At 46.3% G+C, this 12211-nt stretch overlaps 1 protein-coding gene across 1 annotated transcript; it reads right to left on the bottom strand.

Annotated features, from left to right (window-relative positions):
• Window positions 1–5274, bottom strand: LOC135806025 (uncharacterized). Its single transcript, XM_065320160.1, has 3 exons — window positions 5028–5274; window positions 1119–1259; window positions 1–198 (listed from the first exon to the last, which is right to left on the bottom strand). The coding sequence occupies exons 1-3, from the start codon at window positions 5193–5195 to the stop codon at window positions 1–3; spliced, it is 507 nt and encodes a 168-aa protein (XP_065176232.1). The 5' UTR covers window positions 5196–5274.
• Window positions 5275–12211: the final 6937 nt, after the last annotated feature.

Below are 12211 nucleotides of genomic sequence, written 5' to 3'. Positions count from 1 at the left end.
TCATGCTGGCATTGCAGAGGTACTCGCCTGGCTGTCTCGTATGCGCTCGCCACTGGTGCCGTTGAAGGCGTAGCCACACGTGGTGTCATCGGTCCCTGGCGCATCCTTGCAGCGATCCACCCAGCTGCCCAGGCCCAGGAATCCACCCTTCACATGTATCTTTGCCTTGACCTCCTCCTTGGGGTGATTGTTGACACTCTGCATACACATACGCCGGGGTGGGTAAAGCCATAGTCATGCAAGACACTCTATACCACTCTATATCATGCAGGGTATGTGAAGCCATGGTCATGCATTGCAAGACACTCTATATATGCAGGGTGTGCAAAGCCATAGTCATGCAAGACAGTCACTAATAAACCATGCAACGCTACTGGCTCAACGGTGCAAGAAAAGTGGAATGCCAAGAGAAACTACAGTTGAACATCGATTATCCGCACATCGACTATCCGACCATTCGATTATCCGTAACAGTTTTTTTGGGCGCACGTGCCGTAGAGTACGCACTGTGCACGTAGTGAGCCATTCAAAAAATACGAAAATTTTGAAAAGTAAAAAGTAAAAAGGTCGTGCGGCTAGTAATAACCACTGAAAGTGTGTGAGTGACAGTTTTTTCTTATCCAGAACATTTGCCTTATCTGAACACCGCCTGAAAGTTGTCTGCCCAGAGAAGGCCGGATAATCGATGTTCAACTGTACTTTTACCGTATTTTACCAGCTATAACGATTTAAAATAAATGTCGACCCCGGATTAGAAAGCACTACGTGATCCGTGGTCTATGCAACTCGCAATCACGGCCTTGACCTGCTGACCCTGAGCGATGCCATGTGCAAGTGTGTATAAATCGGCCGTACCCCACGCCGGGCGACTGTATTGGGCAGCCTGGGATCGAAAGCCACATGACTTAGCGTAACAGTTGCCCGAGCCGTCTCCCCGTGTGTTACACAACTCCCTGGTATCCATGTAAAAAATGTTTAAAATAAAAGAATGCCAGCATGACTGCAGTATAGACATGACTGTTGAAATGGTTCGTCATTCATTGCTTCTGCCGCTGCAGGTGGCACTGCTAGCACTGTAGACTAGTGTAGTACATGCAGCGGGTCAGCAGATAACTCACCGAGACGTAGCGTAGCGGGTAGTAGATGTTGACTCGCGTCTTCTGCACCTGGACGTCCACGGACTGGAGTATGCTTGCATCCACGCCGGTGTCCTCAAGCCTGGCACTCGACACGGTTGTGCGATACGTCTGTTCACCTGCCTGTTGAGTAGTGGGCGACACAAGCACAGGTATACGCACACATCCAAGGAGAACGCACAAGGCGGCATTTCACTGAGCATAACCTTTAACAGCAGCAGGAGTACTCGCAATGTACCCGTGACTGGATAGTGCTCTGGCCATGGAGGATGACATGACGGCATTCACGCAGCATCCAGCAAAACCGTTACACGGCATCCTACACTTCTAACTCAGTGCCTTGCCCCCGTGCTCCGGCAGCTGTGTTTGCGTTCTTGGACAGCTCAATGCTCTGGCGCAAATGGCACATAAGTCACAGGCACAGGGTACTATTATAGTGGTAAAGTACGGCCTAGTGATGTGCCATATATGGGAAGTACCGTCTCGAGATGCATCAAATGGGGGAACGAACAATCAAGAGCATGATATTGTACTCGATGGCCAGTCGATACAAGGTTCGAATCACCCGATAGCAACAACAACAACAACAACAACAACAACAACAACAACAACAACAACAACAACAACAACAACAACAACAAAACTGTACAGTGTATAGTTGTGTCACACCCTGGCTGGTACATGTAAGTTCTACGCTGACAACCGTCTTGGCTGCCACTCTCGTGAGATTTTGCAGTGACACCACGGATCCCAGATTCTATTCTGGCTCATGATTCTGCAAAGTTTCCGGAGAGGGGCCTGGCCAGGACCTACAACGTACATAGTTCTCCAGTCGGTCGGTTTTCTCTTTTTAAGTAGAGTCCAGTATTGCATGCTAAGCTACCAGAGTGGAATAGAAAGGTGCCATATGGCCATGCCGGGAACAATACTATTGTATACACATTCCTAGTATCTATACTGGGTACTGCATGATATACTCCCACAACAAAATTTCGGTTTTATTATTATTGTAGAAAAGAAAAGGACATATGGATACGAGTTAAGAGTAACTCTCCATCACTGTAACATGATACTATAATTATACAGTCAGAAAGTGCAACAACTAGGCACAAAACTGACAGAGTACTGAGACATTCAACGTCCTGACACCTAGCTTCAACACATCTCCGTAGCGCTAACCGACAGCCTTCCAACTTGGAAGGTTCAAGGTTATGAAAAGACCAAAGAGGGGAAGGCAAGCGCAACAAAAACGAGCCAAGCTACAGTCCCAACGGAACAAAGAATGAGAGAGAGAGGCTGTCGGTTAGCGCTACGGAGATGTGTTGAAGCTAGGTGTCAGGACGTCGAATGTCTCAGTACTCTGTCAGTTTTGTGCCTAGTTATTGCACTTTCAGTATCCAGTTACAGGGATGGAGAGTTACTCTTAACTCGTATCCATATGTCCTTTTCTTTTCTACATTTATTTATGGCTCAACATCCGAGTTTATTATTATTATTATTTTGAACGGATTGGGAGAACTTCAAATACAAAGAATCAGTTGGGGAAGTGAACTGCCTGAAAAGAGAAAAATCGCCAGACCCACCAGGACTCGAACCTGGGACCCTGTTTGTCATGAGCATTGCTCTAACCACTGAGCTATGGGACCAGGCCGAACCTAGAAGGCGCTGACAAGTTTTTCACTCCAAAGGCAGCTCACAACACGTGCCACACATACTGATGGCACTTGGATCTTTCTCCCTCCCCCAGGGGACCAACCACGGTCAGTTTCTGGACCCTACCAGAAGCGAAAGAAAAGTGATTAAATTTTGAACGGATTGGGAGAACTTCAAATACACAGGATCAGTTGGGGAAGTGAACTGCCTGAAAAGAGAAAAAATCGCCAGACTCACCAGGACTCGAACCTGGGACCCTGTTTGTCATGAGCATTGCTCTAACCACTGAGCTATGGGACCAGGCCGAACCTAGAAGGCGCTGACAAGTTTTTCACTCCAAAGGCAGCTCACAACACGTGCCACACATACTGATGGCACTTGGATCTTTCTCCCTCCCCCAGGGGACCAACCACGGTCAGTTTCTGGACCCTACCAGAAGTGAAAGAAAAGTGATTAAATTTTGAACGGATTGGGAGAACTTCAAATACACAGGATCAGTTGGGGAAGTGAACTGCCTGAAAAGAGAAAAAATCGCCAGACCCACCAGGACTCGAACCTGGGACCCTGCTTGTCATGAGCATTGCTCTAACCACTGAGCTATGGGACCAGGCCGAACCTAGAAGGCGCTGACAAGTTTTTCACTCCAAAGGCAGCTCACAACACGTGCCACACATTATAATAATAATAATAATAATTATTATTATTATTGCATCATCATCTCGTGGCAAGCAATGCCAATATTGAATGAGAGAGGGGTGATAGCCAACCACGGCCAAATCAAGAAAAGAAAAGTAGTAGACATACATGTATAAGAAAGAAGAAAGAAAGAGAGAATTTACTTTGAGCAGGCATGAATCATACGATATGCTGACACACTGTGCCTCAGAGTCAGAAGGCTATCGACTTCGTGATACGGTAAAAAACAATGCCTGTGGACATCGGCACGCGATGCGGCATGTTCCTGGTTATGTGCAACTTTGCATGCGCTGGGCTTGGCGCCTCAACAGGCTCACAGATGGACTCTTCAGACTAAAAGATGTGTGTGGGGGGGGGGGCATGTCCCGGACGCTGTGGGACGACATTATCCTATCCTCTCTCCGTTGCCCCTCTGGGGCCCACATGACCCTTGAGCTTGTGACAGTGGCCGGCTCAACAGGACAGGTGTGGGTGTGGGTGTGCAGTGCACTGGGGAAGTCTTCGGGCACCAAGAATCCATTCAGGGGGTTCTCAGCTAATCTGGACCGTCTTCAACCAAGTACTAGTATGTTTTTGTTTTGTTTTTTTTTGTTTTTGTTTTTTACTATGTTCACATTCCCAGCTCGAAAATAATAAAGTATGTGATGTTGTGCGACTGCACTCGAGTCACAGGTACTACAGGTGTTGCCCTCACCATGCACTGCACTGACACAGTGTACGGAGCCACGCACAGGACCAGAACCGTTTTTCGATTGTGAATGGAGGCTGAGTGATGTTGCCTGTATCAGCCTCCTTGGACCAAGACCTTTTGACCCTGCGTCCAGACTGAGACTGCACGGTTCTGGGAGTTTCACGTTCATCCACGCTTCTATAGGCATGAAGTAGCGCCCGGCTTTCAGTGACATTTTCCAAACATAGTCCTATCTGCATTGTACGTGTAGTACTTACGTATAGGCCGTACTGACTCAGTTTTGGGCCGGGAAGTGAGCGAATTCGATAGGGAATATAGGACGTAAGCAGCTTCTCGGTTTCTTCGGACCAAGACCATTCCTCTCAGTATTCCGAAGACTACAAGACAAGTAGTGACATCTTGATTTCAGACTTTACTTCCCTTTTCTTTGTATTACTAAAACCAATCAATCAATGATTGCAACTTTGACCCCTGACCGGGTCAGGACACCAGGGGTACTACACGGGTGCAATCATTGAGTGACCGCACCAGGACAATAAAAGCAGTAGTTCACTCCCTGAGCTGGTCCGAACCATTTCCACCGATAGGATCATTGGCCTATGAAGCTACTCAGAACCCCTAACCCCAAGACGGTATGCAACGGTACATAATTGTAAGATTGAGAGCTTCAAATTTTCAAAACTAAGTTTCCACCTGAGCCGGCGTAGAAGTGCCCTTCCCTGGCTGCTGCAACCGGTACCCTTGCACACGGTCGGTGTTCGGGAGGACTCAACAGACGGCATGAACTATACCAATCAGTGTGATCCCTATTCCGGACATGGAGTGGTCAGAGGCCTAACAGTAAAACTAACCTGTCCTCCTCGCAGTGCCAATGTCAACACCAGCTTCTGCTGGCATTTCAGATTGTTGGCGGATGCATCGCCCCGTACGCAAGTTTGAACTGCGCTTTTCGCCAGAAAGGTGGCACGACATGATGAGTAAAGAAGAACTGCAATCAGCAGAGAGCAAACTAAATTCATTGCCCTTCCTCCGCCGCATGCACACTGACACTGATTGATTCGGTGTCGACAAAGAAGAAGGTAGATTCCTCAAGCCGGACAGGGACGGCAGTGCTGCCGAGTGCAGTAGTGCCAGTACATGATTGTACCATGTAGCAGTTCAGGGGCAAGACGAAACAACCCAAGCCACGCAAGTCCATGGGGGCGTACGATGTACGATGTACGAGTACACACGGCGTATCGTCAACCAACAGCATATACTGTAGCATCAAGAGTCCATAACCCGGGGGGTTATGGACTCTTGGTAGCATGCAGTTGCATGATAACAAGAGTACATAACCGCCGGGGGTTATGTACTCTTGATGATGATGGCATATCGATACGAGTGCACGCGGAGCTGGAGACGTGCAGTACAGATGTAGATCTACGACTCGTATTTTGCTTTTTTTTGGTCCGGCACCTTCGGGCTCTCCGCCTTCTGCGTGAAATAATATAAAAAAAAGGTTCTGCGTTCCGGCTCTCCACGAACAAAAGAAAACTAGAGGAAAACAACAAACACAAGAAGCAAGAATGACAAGAAAAGCAGAAAATATGAGAACATGTTTGTTAACAAACCGTGATGATACGGGTCGTATACCGGTCCCGTTACTCGCTAGAACGCTCGCTACAGACGCAGACCTTTTAATAGCCTGTTTTACTAAAACTACTAAATGTACTAGTAAACTAGCACTGCCGAGCATTAAATTAAAGTGACATATTCGCAGGAAACTGGCATTATGGCTGCTTTTGATGCCAACTAGCTACTGGACTAGCAGACGAGCGAAAACTGGTCACACGCGGCGTAGTCCGCAGTCGCTGAGGCGTGGTGTCTTAGCGCCATATGAATCATGGTCCCCATTACATCTATTCCCAGCTAGCTAGCTATATCCAGGACTCCTACACTCTACATAAATAATTATGTGCATCATTTATGATCATGTTCGCATTTCACTTTCGCCAGCACAGTCGGGCTTTTGTCGGGGTGACTCCACCAGGTACCAGGTTACCCGCCTCGTGCAAGACATCCACACCGCCCGGAACGCCCATAACCATGTTGGTTTAGTTTTCTTCGATCTCGCAAAGGCCTTCGACACTGTTTGGCACAGGGGTCTCTTAGCTAAGCTGCGAACAGTATATCGCATTGATGGCAAGGCTATCGGCTGGCTCTCATCGTATCTCTCTAACCGGCATCAGCTTGTACGCATCTCAACTGTGTTATCGGAGCCTTTACCCGTTACTTCTGGAGTCCCCCAGGGTTCAATCCTTGGGCCACTGCTATTTCTCCTGTATATTAATGACCTCCCCGATGTTGCCCCTGGTGTCAGCCTTTTCGCTGACGCCACAGCTCTGCTTTGCTCCAATGCTTGCCCTATACGCCTGCACGAAGCCATGCAAGATAGCATTGGGAAAGTTATAACCTGGATGCATGATTGGAAGTTGCAGCCAAACGTTGATAAAACGGCAGCTATGTACATTTCCCCTTCTCCCCCTTCCCTGCCACTTTGTTTTCCTTCTTCAAGTGTTGCTATTCGTATTGTTGAAGAGCATAAGCATCTTGGCGTTATTATTGACTCTAAATTGTCGTGGTCACCCCATGTGCAGTATGTCTGCAAGCGCACAAGCTCCATCCTTGGGGCTCTTCAAGCCCACTGTAGACATCTTCCTCTTTCTTGCAAACGCTTGTTTTATCGTTGCTATATATTGCCCTTACTTGACTACTGTGATACTGCTTGGTCTGGCATAACTACTACTGTATTGAACAAGCTAGAAACCCATAACCGCATGCTCCTTAAAATCTTATTTAGCAAAGGTCGTCGCTTTCCCTCCGCTAGTCTTTACGAAATTGCCAAGATCAGTCCCCTTTCCACTCGACATAAGTACCACCTCTGTGTTCTCATACATAAAATATTACTAAATAAAATACCCTTGCATATGCAGGCTTATAATTGGTTCTCCGAAACACGGAATACCCGGAACTCACTCAGTCTCCCACGCGCTGCCTCCACCCTATTCACTAGATCCCCGATCTTTGCTGGCTATGTGTTTTGGGCAACATTACCAACGCAGGCCAAGACCAGCACGTCGATGGATAATTTTGTTGCTAAAATCTCTGCTCAATTATAGGTTTCATGTATATCCTGCTGGTTTGTCTCCTCCTTTGCCTTCTTTGCCTCTTATTTGTATTCTTTTATCTGTTTTACTGCTGTGGTTGGCTTTCACCCTTGTCTCAGTTTTATTGGCCGTCATCATGATGTGCCATGAGATAATGATATAAATACAAAAAAAATGTACCCGTAGTTCAACATGGCATGGATGATGCTTATCCAATAGGCGACAATCTCGCAACAATGATGACTGTCCAGGGGCGTCGGACACGGTACAGTGACTACGGTATTGACCGTACCACTTTTTGACCCGAAAACCTCGTTAATCAATAAAAATACACTGATTTGGACTCTAAATTTCCAAAAATGTTCGGCTCAGCCACCCCTCCCCCACGAGTAGCTTGTACTTCAGATGGCTGACCGTACCACACTAAAATACCTTCCGACGCCCCTGCTGTCACGTGTGTTGTTGCGTCGGTCAAAATACTTTGTTGCAAGCCACGTGGTTCGCGTTCTAGTCAGCTGCCGCTGTAGTTGGTACTATTGCACTACCTTTAAGTTCTAGGTTTCACTCCTACTGTGTCTGTAGTCCAAAACTGTAAGCTTCGCCGCAGATACATGTATGGTTATTTTGAGAAAAAGTGATATTAGTCACCATTAGGCCTTTGCTGATAATGCCGGCAGAAAAATTGGCAGAACTCGGTACTTTTTCTGGTAAGTTTCATGCATGTTTGGTATGTGGATAAAGAAATGGAGCAGAATTTGAGGTTCTGCCAATTTCACTGCTTTTCGAGCAGAATCTGCCACCTTTTCGAGCATTGTCCGCCAATAGGGTCCAGCGGATAATGCCGGCATTATATTCGGCATTATGAGACTATCCGAGCATCAGAGCATTGTGGAGCATTAGAAAGGAACAAGACGAGCATTATGTGAGGTTTGAGAGGCATAATGAGTTTCATAGTGGATAATATCGGGAAATATAAGGTTTTTGACAACAATCGGCTAAAGTCATGAGGTGCAACGCCATGACATTGTATTGTACCGGCACATGACTTTGTGATTTGTAGACACGTAACACCTTCACTGGCTTTAGGCTAGCACTAATGGCAGTAGTATTAGTAATGCTACATTTACCTGACTACATACATTGTACATGATTGTAATGCCATTCACTGATTGCTACATAAAGTCTTTAGTAGCAATGTAGTCAGGTGAATGTACAGGTGATGCAGCATGCCCAACGTTGCAACTGAGCTGAGGCTGTTACACAAAATCCGGTAAGTCTAAAGATGATTTACGAGGAGAGCCATGGAGGAGACTAGACGTCCGCGAAGTGAATATCAAAGAGACGAAGAGGAGTTTTCCTGAGCCTAGGTTATGCCATAGGCTCTGGCCATAGCATCTCTAGCGATACTGAAGAAAACACTCATCTATTGATAAATTTGGATCTGGATGAAGGAGCGGCTATAAACAGAAAGAGCTTGTTCCGAATAACTACCTTTGCCGAGTCCAGCTCAGCAGGCTCGAAAAGAACTAGAATTTCTCATGGACGCAGTACCAAGTCGTTTTGAGTGCTCAGGAGCGCGTGTCTTACTTTCCTGGTGAAGCACGTACAGTTCGTCGTGGACGATTGTAATGCAAGGCCTGCAGTCAAGTGCTATCAGGAAAGAAGAGTATTGCGGCCAGCCATTTGTCTCCACGCAACCTCAGGAAAAGAAGACAGCGCAAGCAGAGGATGTAGAGCGGCAAAATAGCTTCTGACCATGTGTTTTCAGGATTTCCGCAAATGGGAGGGATCTCGATCTGAGATCGTCTCTTGACTGGCCTCGCGTGAGCTGTTTCAGATGAAGACTGGCATTTTTCACAGAGTGGAAGCAGTGGCAACTTGTCTGCATGCAGGAATACCACTTCCCATGATTATGCTTCCAGCATCCAAATGATCACCAGCAATGGTTTCACCTCTCACTACACTGATGGATAAGCAAGGGAAAAGATTCGATACACCCACTATTCAGCCACAGCCCTGCATCAAAGTTGCAATGGAGAGCAGCCAATGGAGACTCGATCATGTCTTATAGTGCTAAGAAGTGGTGGAGCTTGTGAGAGACATTGTAGCAGCTTCGGAGGCAGATCGACTAAATGCATCCTTTCCTGGAAGTTTGACAATGTGCAGCCTTTCTTCCATTTTTGTTCCAAACCAAGAGCATGATAGCCTTGTTGAAGCATTATAATCAGCATTACAAGGTAGTTTTTGGAGCATTATGATAAGCATTATACGAACATTTTCGGAGCATTATCCACTGGACCCTATCCGCCAATGCCTAATCACCATAGTCGATCTTCCTTCCACTTTCGTTCTACAAAGTAGTGTCCCTGATTTAGCGGGAGGGGTCAGGTATGGATGATGGCGGAGGTAGTTCTGATGGCAACAAGTCAAATGAAATGGTTTAAAATGTGTCAGAGTCAGAACAGTCGGATGAAACTGAACCAGAAAATTTGCAAAAATCGAAAGGAGCTTGAATATCGCACTCATAGGCATGGCCGGGTAATGCTAGTTATTTGCTGCGATAATGCTAAAGGCAATGCTCATAATTATGAGGATATGATGCCACTTATGTTTGTTTGTTTGTTTAGCTGCTTACACTACTCCATAATGCCAGTTTGAAAGATGGAAAAGTCGATTTAAAGAAGGCCGTCTTGGCAGCATGTAGGCAGCACGTGATCAATCATGCATCCTGCATATTTGGCTGCAGCGCATGTTGTCTGAAACAATACACTGCGAAGGTTGATTTGCAACGTCAAGTCTCGGGATGAAGCCGGACGGGTTCAGATGCACGATTTTGGAACTGGACCTAGCCAGCTTCATGCATTACACCGTTGTCGACCGGCAATTATGCTTGTAATGCCAATTTTGCATGCGAAATGGTGTTATAATGCCAGCATTATGCCACCTGGAAAAAGGGACTATAATGCCAGCCATAATGCTAGCATTACCCGCCCATGCCTAGCTCAAGATCATTTGAGCGGACCTGAAAGCCAACCGACAAACCAGGACAAGACTTAGAGTAAGTCAAGGACAATCTACGAAGGTTGTGCGTATCAGCCCTGCCGCTAGAGTTACGGAGTTCCCTCAAGAGTTTCTGACCATCTCTACTGGAAAGTTATTTTGTGAAGTTTATCACCTTGTAGTGATGTCACAGTGATGTCACAGTGATGTCACAGTGATGTCACAGTGATGTCACAGTGATGTCACAGTGATGTCACAGTGATGTCACAGTGATGTCACAGTGATGTCACAGTGATGTCACAGTGATGTCACAGTGATGTCACAGTGATGCCAAAAAGGCAACACGCCTTTTGAAATGCTTACATTGCCGCAGTAAGCAGCAGAAGGTGAAAGCTAAGCCTAAGATCCATCAATCGACTTGATCAGTCTCATGGAAGCAGTAGAGGGATACTGAGTATATAGGCGAAAGAAGCTTCACCAAGCCGCTTACAAGTTTGCTGCAGCTGATGTTTCCAATAATGTTGATCATCTGGCATGGCGGAAAGATCAAGAAGACCTCAATTGGCAGAAGGGCCAAGGTTGTGAAGATTGTGCTCACCATCCCACCCTCATCAGCAGCTCCTGAATGAGTATTCTTCTCCTCGAGTTGGCAATGTCATACCAGCAGCAATGTACATTGGAAGGTCACATCGAAGTTAAACTGAGGTCCATACTGCACATCGAGAGGCAGAACATAATGTCAGTAGTCTTGATTTTGTTTACCCCAACACATGTGCATGCACAGTCATTCAATAGAATCTGATATTGAAATCCGAATGGAATGCATGCAAGTACTTTTACTTGAAGTACATTTGCCAGACTGTCATACGCTGCAGCCGATTTTGAATTTATGACGTTCTTTACGATCCTTTTTACCCACAATTTTCAATTCGGTTACAAGCATTAAAGTGCAAAACGAGCATTCACACTACTACATGTAGCAGTATTTGCTGTAATAATGAGCAGTGCTGAAAACATTACAAGAAAATAAATGAGCATTAGCCGCCCATGCCTAGGAAGTAGGGTACAACCAGCGCTGCACCGCCGCGCCACATATCAGCGCAGTCACTGCGGCACGCAGTAAAAAAGCAGGCCCACGACTCCTGGCCTCTGCCCCACCAAAAGTAGTGAGCAGCTGAGCATACATGTATCTCCAACTGGGTGATGAATAACTGCTCAAGCTGTAGTACTACTTATTAGACTCTACGATCTCTAGCTCTGTTGCTGGTTCAGGTGATCGCGTCACTGAGTGCAGGCCAGGTGACCAGGTCAGGCAGAATCTGGATCAGTACTCTGAATCTAATCTCAGTGTCAGTAGTACTGACCTACACAAAGTCATTATTTTTTTGTAACTAAAGTAACTTACAATGTAGTTTAACTCCTACTTCTAGACTGAGTCCCAGGCCATATCAATGGGTGTTTTTGGGGGGGGGGGGGGCGGAGGGGTAGGCACAGATAATTTAACATCATGTTTCATCAGCCTACATCTGCTCTAAAAAAGAAGTTTGCACATCGGCGTTATAACCGGCTTTAACGATTGTGTTGAGAAACTCAACCAGCTTTGAGACGTTTTGCTCTCAGCTAAAGCCACCATGACTGAACTGTGTTGGTGGGTACTACCAAAGAGTGCCTTGTCACGACTTAACTATTATTGTGTTTGTGTGAATGCCCGCCCACATCGTGCCGCACCAGACTGTTATGGAGAGGTAGTTGCCGATGTGTAGACCAGAAGCAAACATGACAGTCATGATACAATTAGACTACTGACACAGTACTGTACTACTAACTACTGTACTACTAACTAACTACGCAGGCAAACACATACACAAACACACGAACACACACAG

Source organism: Sycon ciliatum, chromosome 1, assembly GCF_964019385.1.
Source record: "Sycon ciliatum chromosome 1, ocSycCili1.1, whole genome shotgun sequence".
In the NCBI taxonomy this organism is placed as follows: Eukaryota; Metazoa; Porifera; class Calcarea; order Leucosolenida; family Sycettidae; genus Sycon; species Sycon ciliatum.
Note: the sequence above shows the minus strand (reverse complement) of the source record. Positions and strands in the feature narration are given on the sequence as shown.

What these genes read in the sequence shown, in the direction of transcription:
- LOC135806025 (XM_065320160.1), bottom strand. Translation starts at nt 5,195, where the DNA reads ATGAATTTAGTTTGCTCTCTGCTGATTGCAGTTCTTCTTTACTCATCA. An exon ending in TGGCACTGCGAGGAGGACAG is followed by an intron (nt 1,260 to 5,027) that starts GTTAGTTTTACT and finishes ACTACTCAACAG; the next exon opens with GCAGGTGAACAGACGTATCG. An exon ending in ACCCGCTACGCTACGTCTCG is followed by an intron (nt 199 to 1,118) that starts GTGAGTTATCTG and finishes ATGTGTATGCAG; the next exon opens with AGTGTCAACAATCACCCCAA.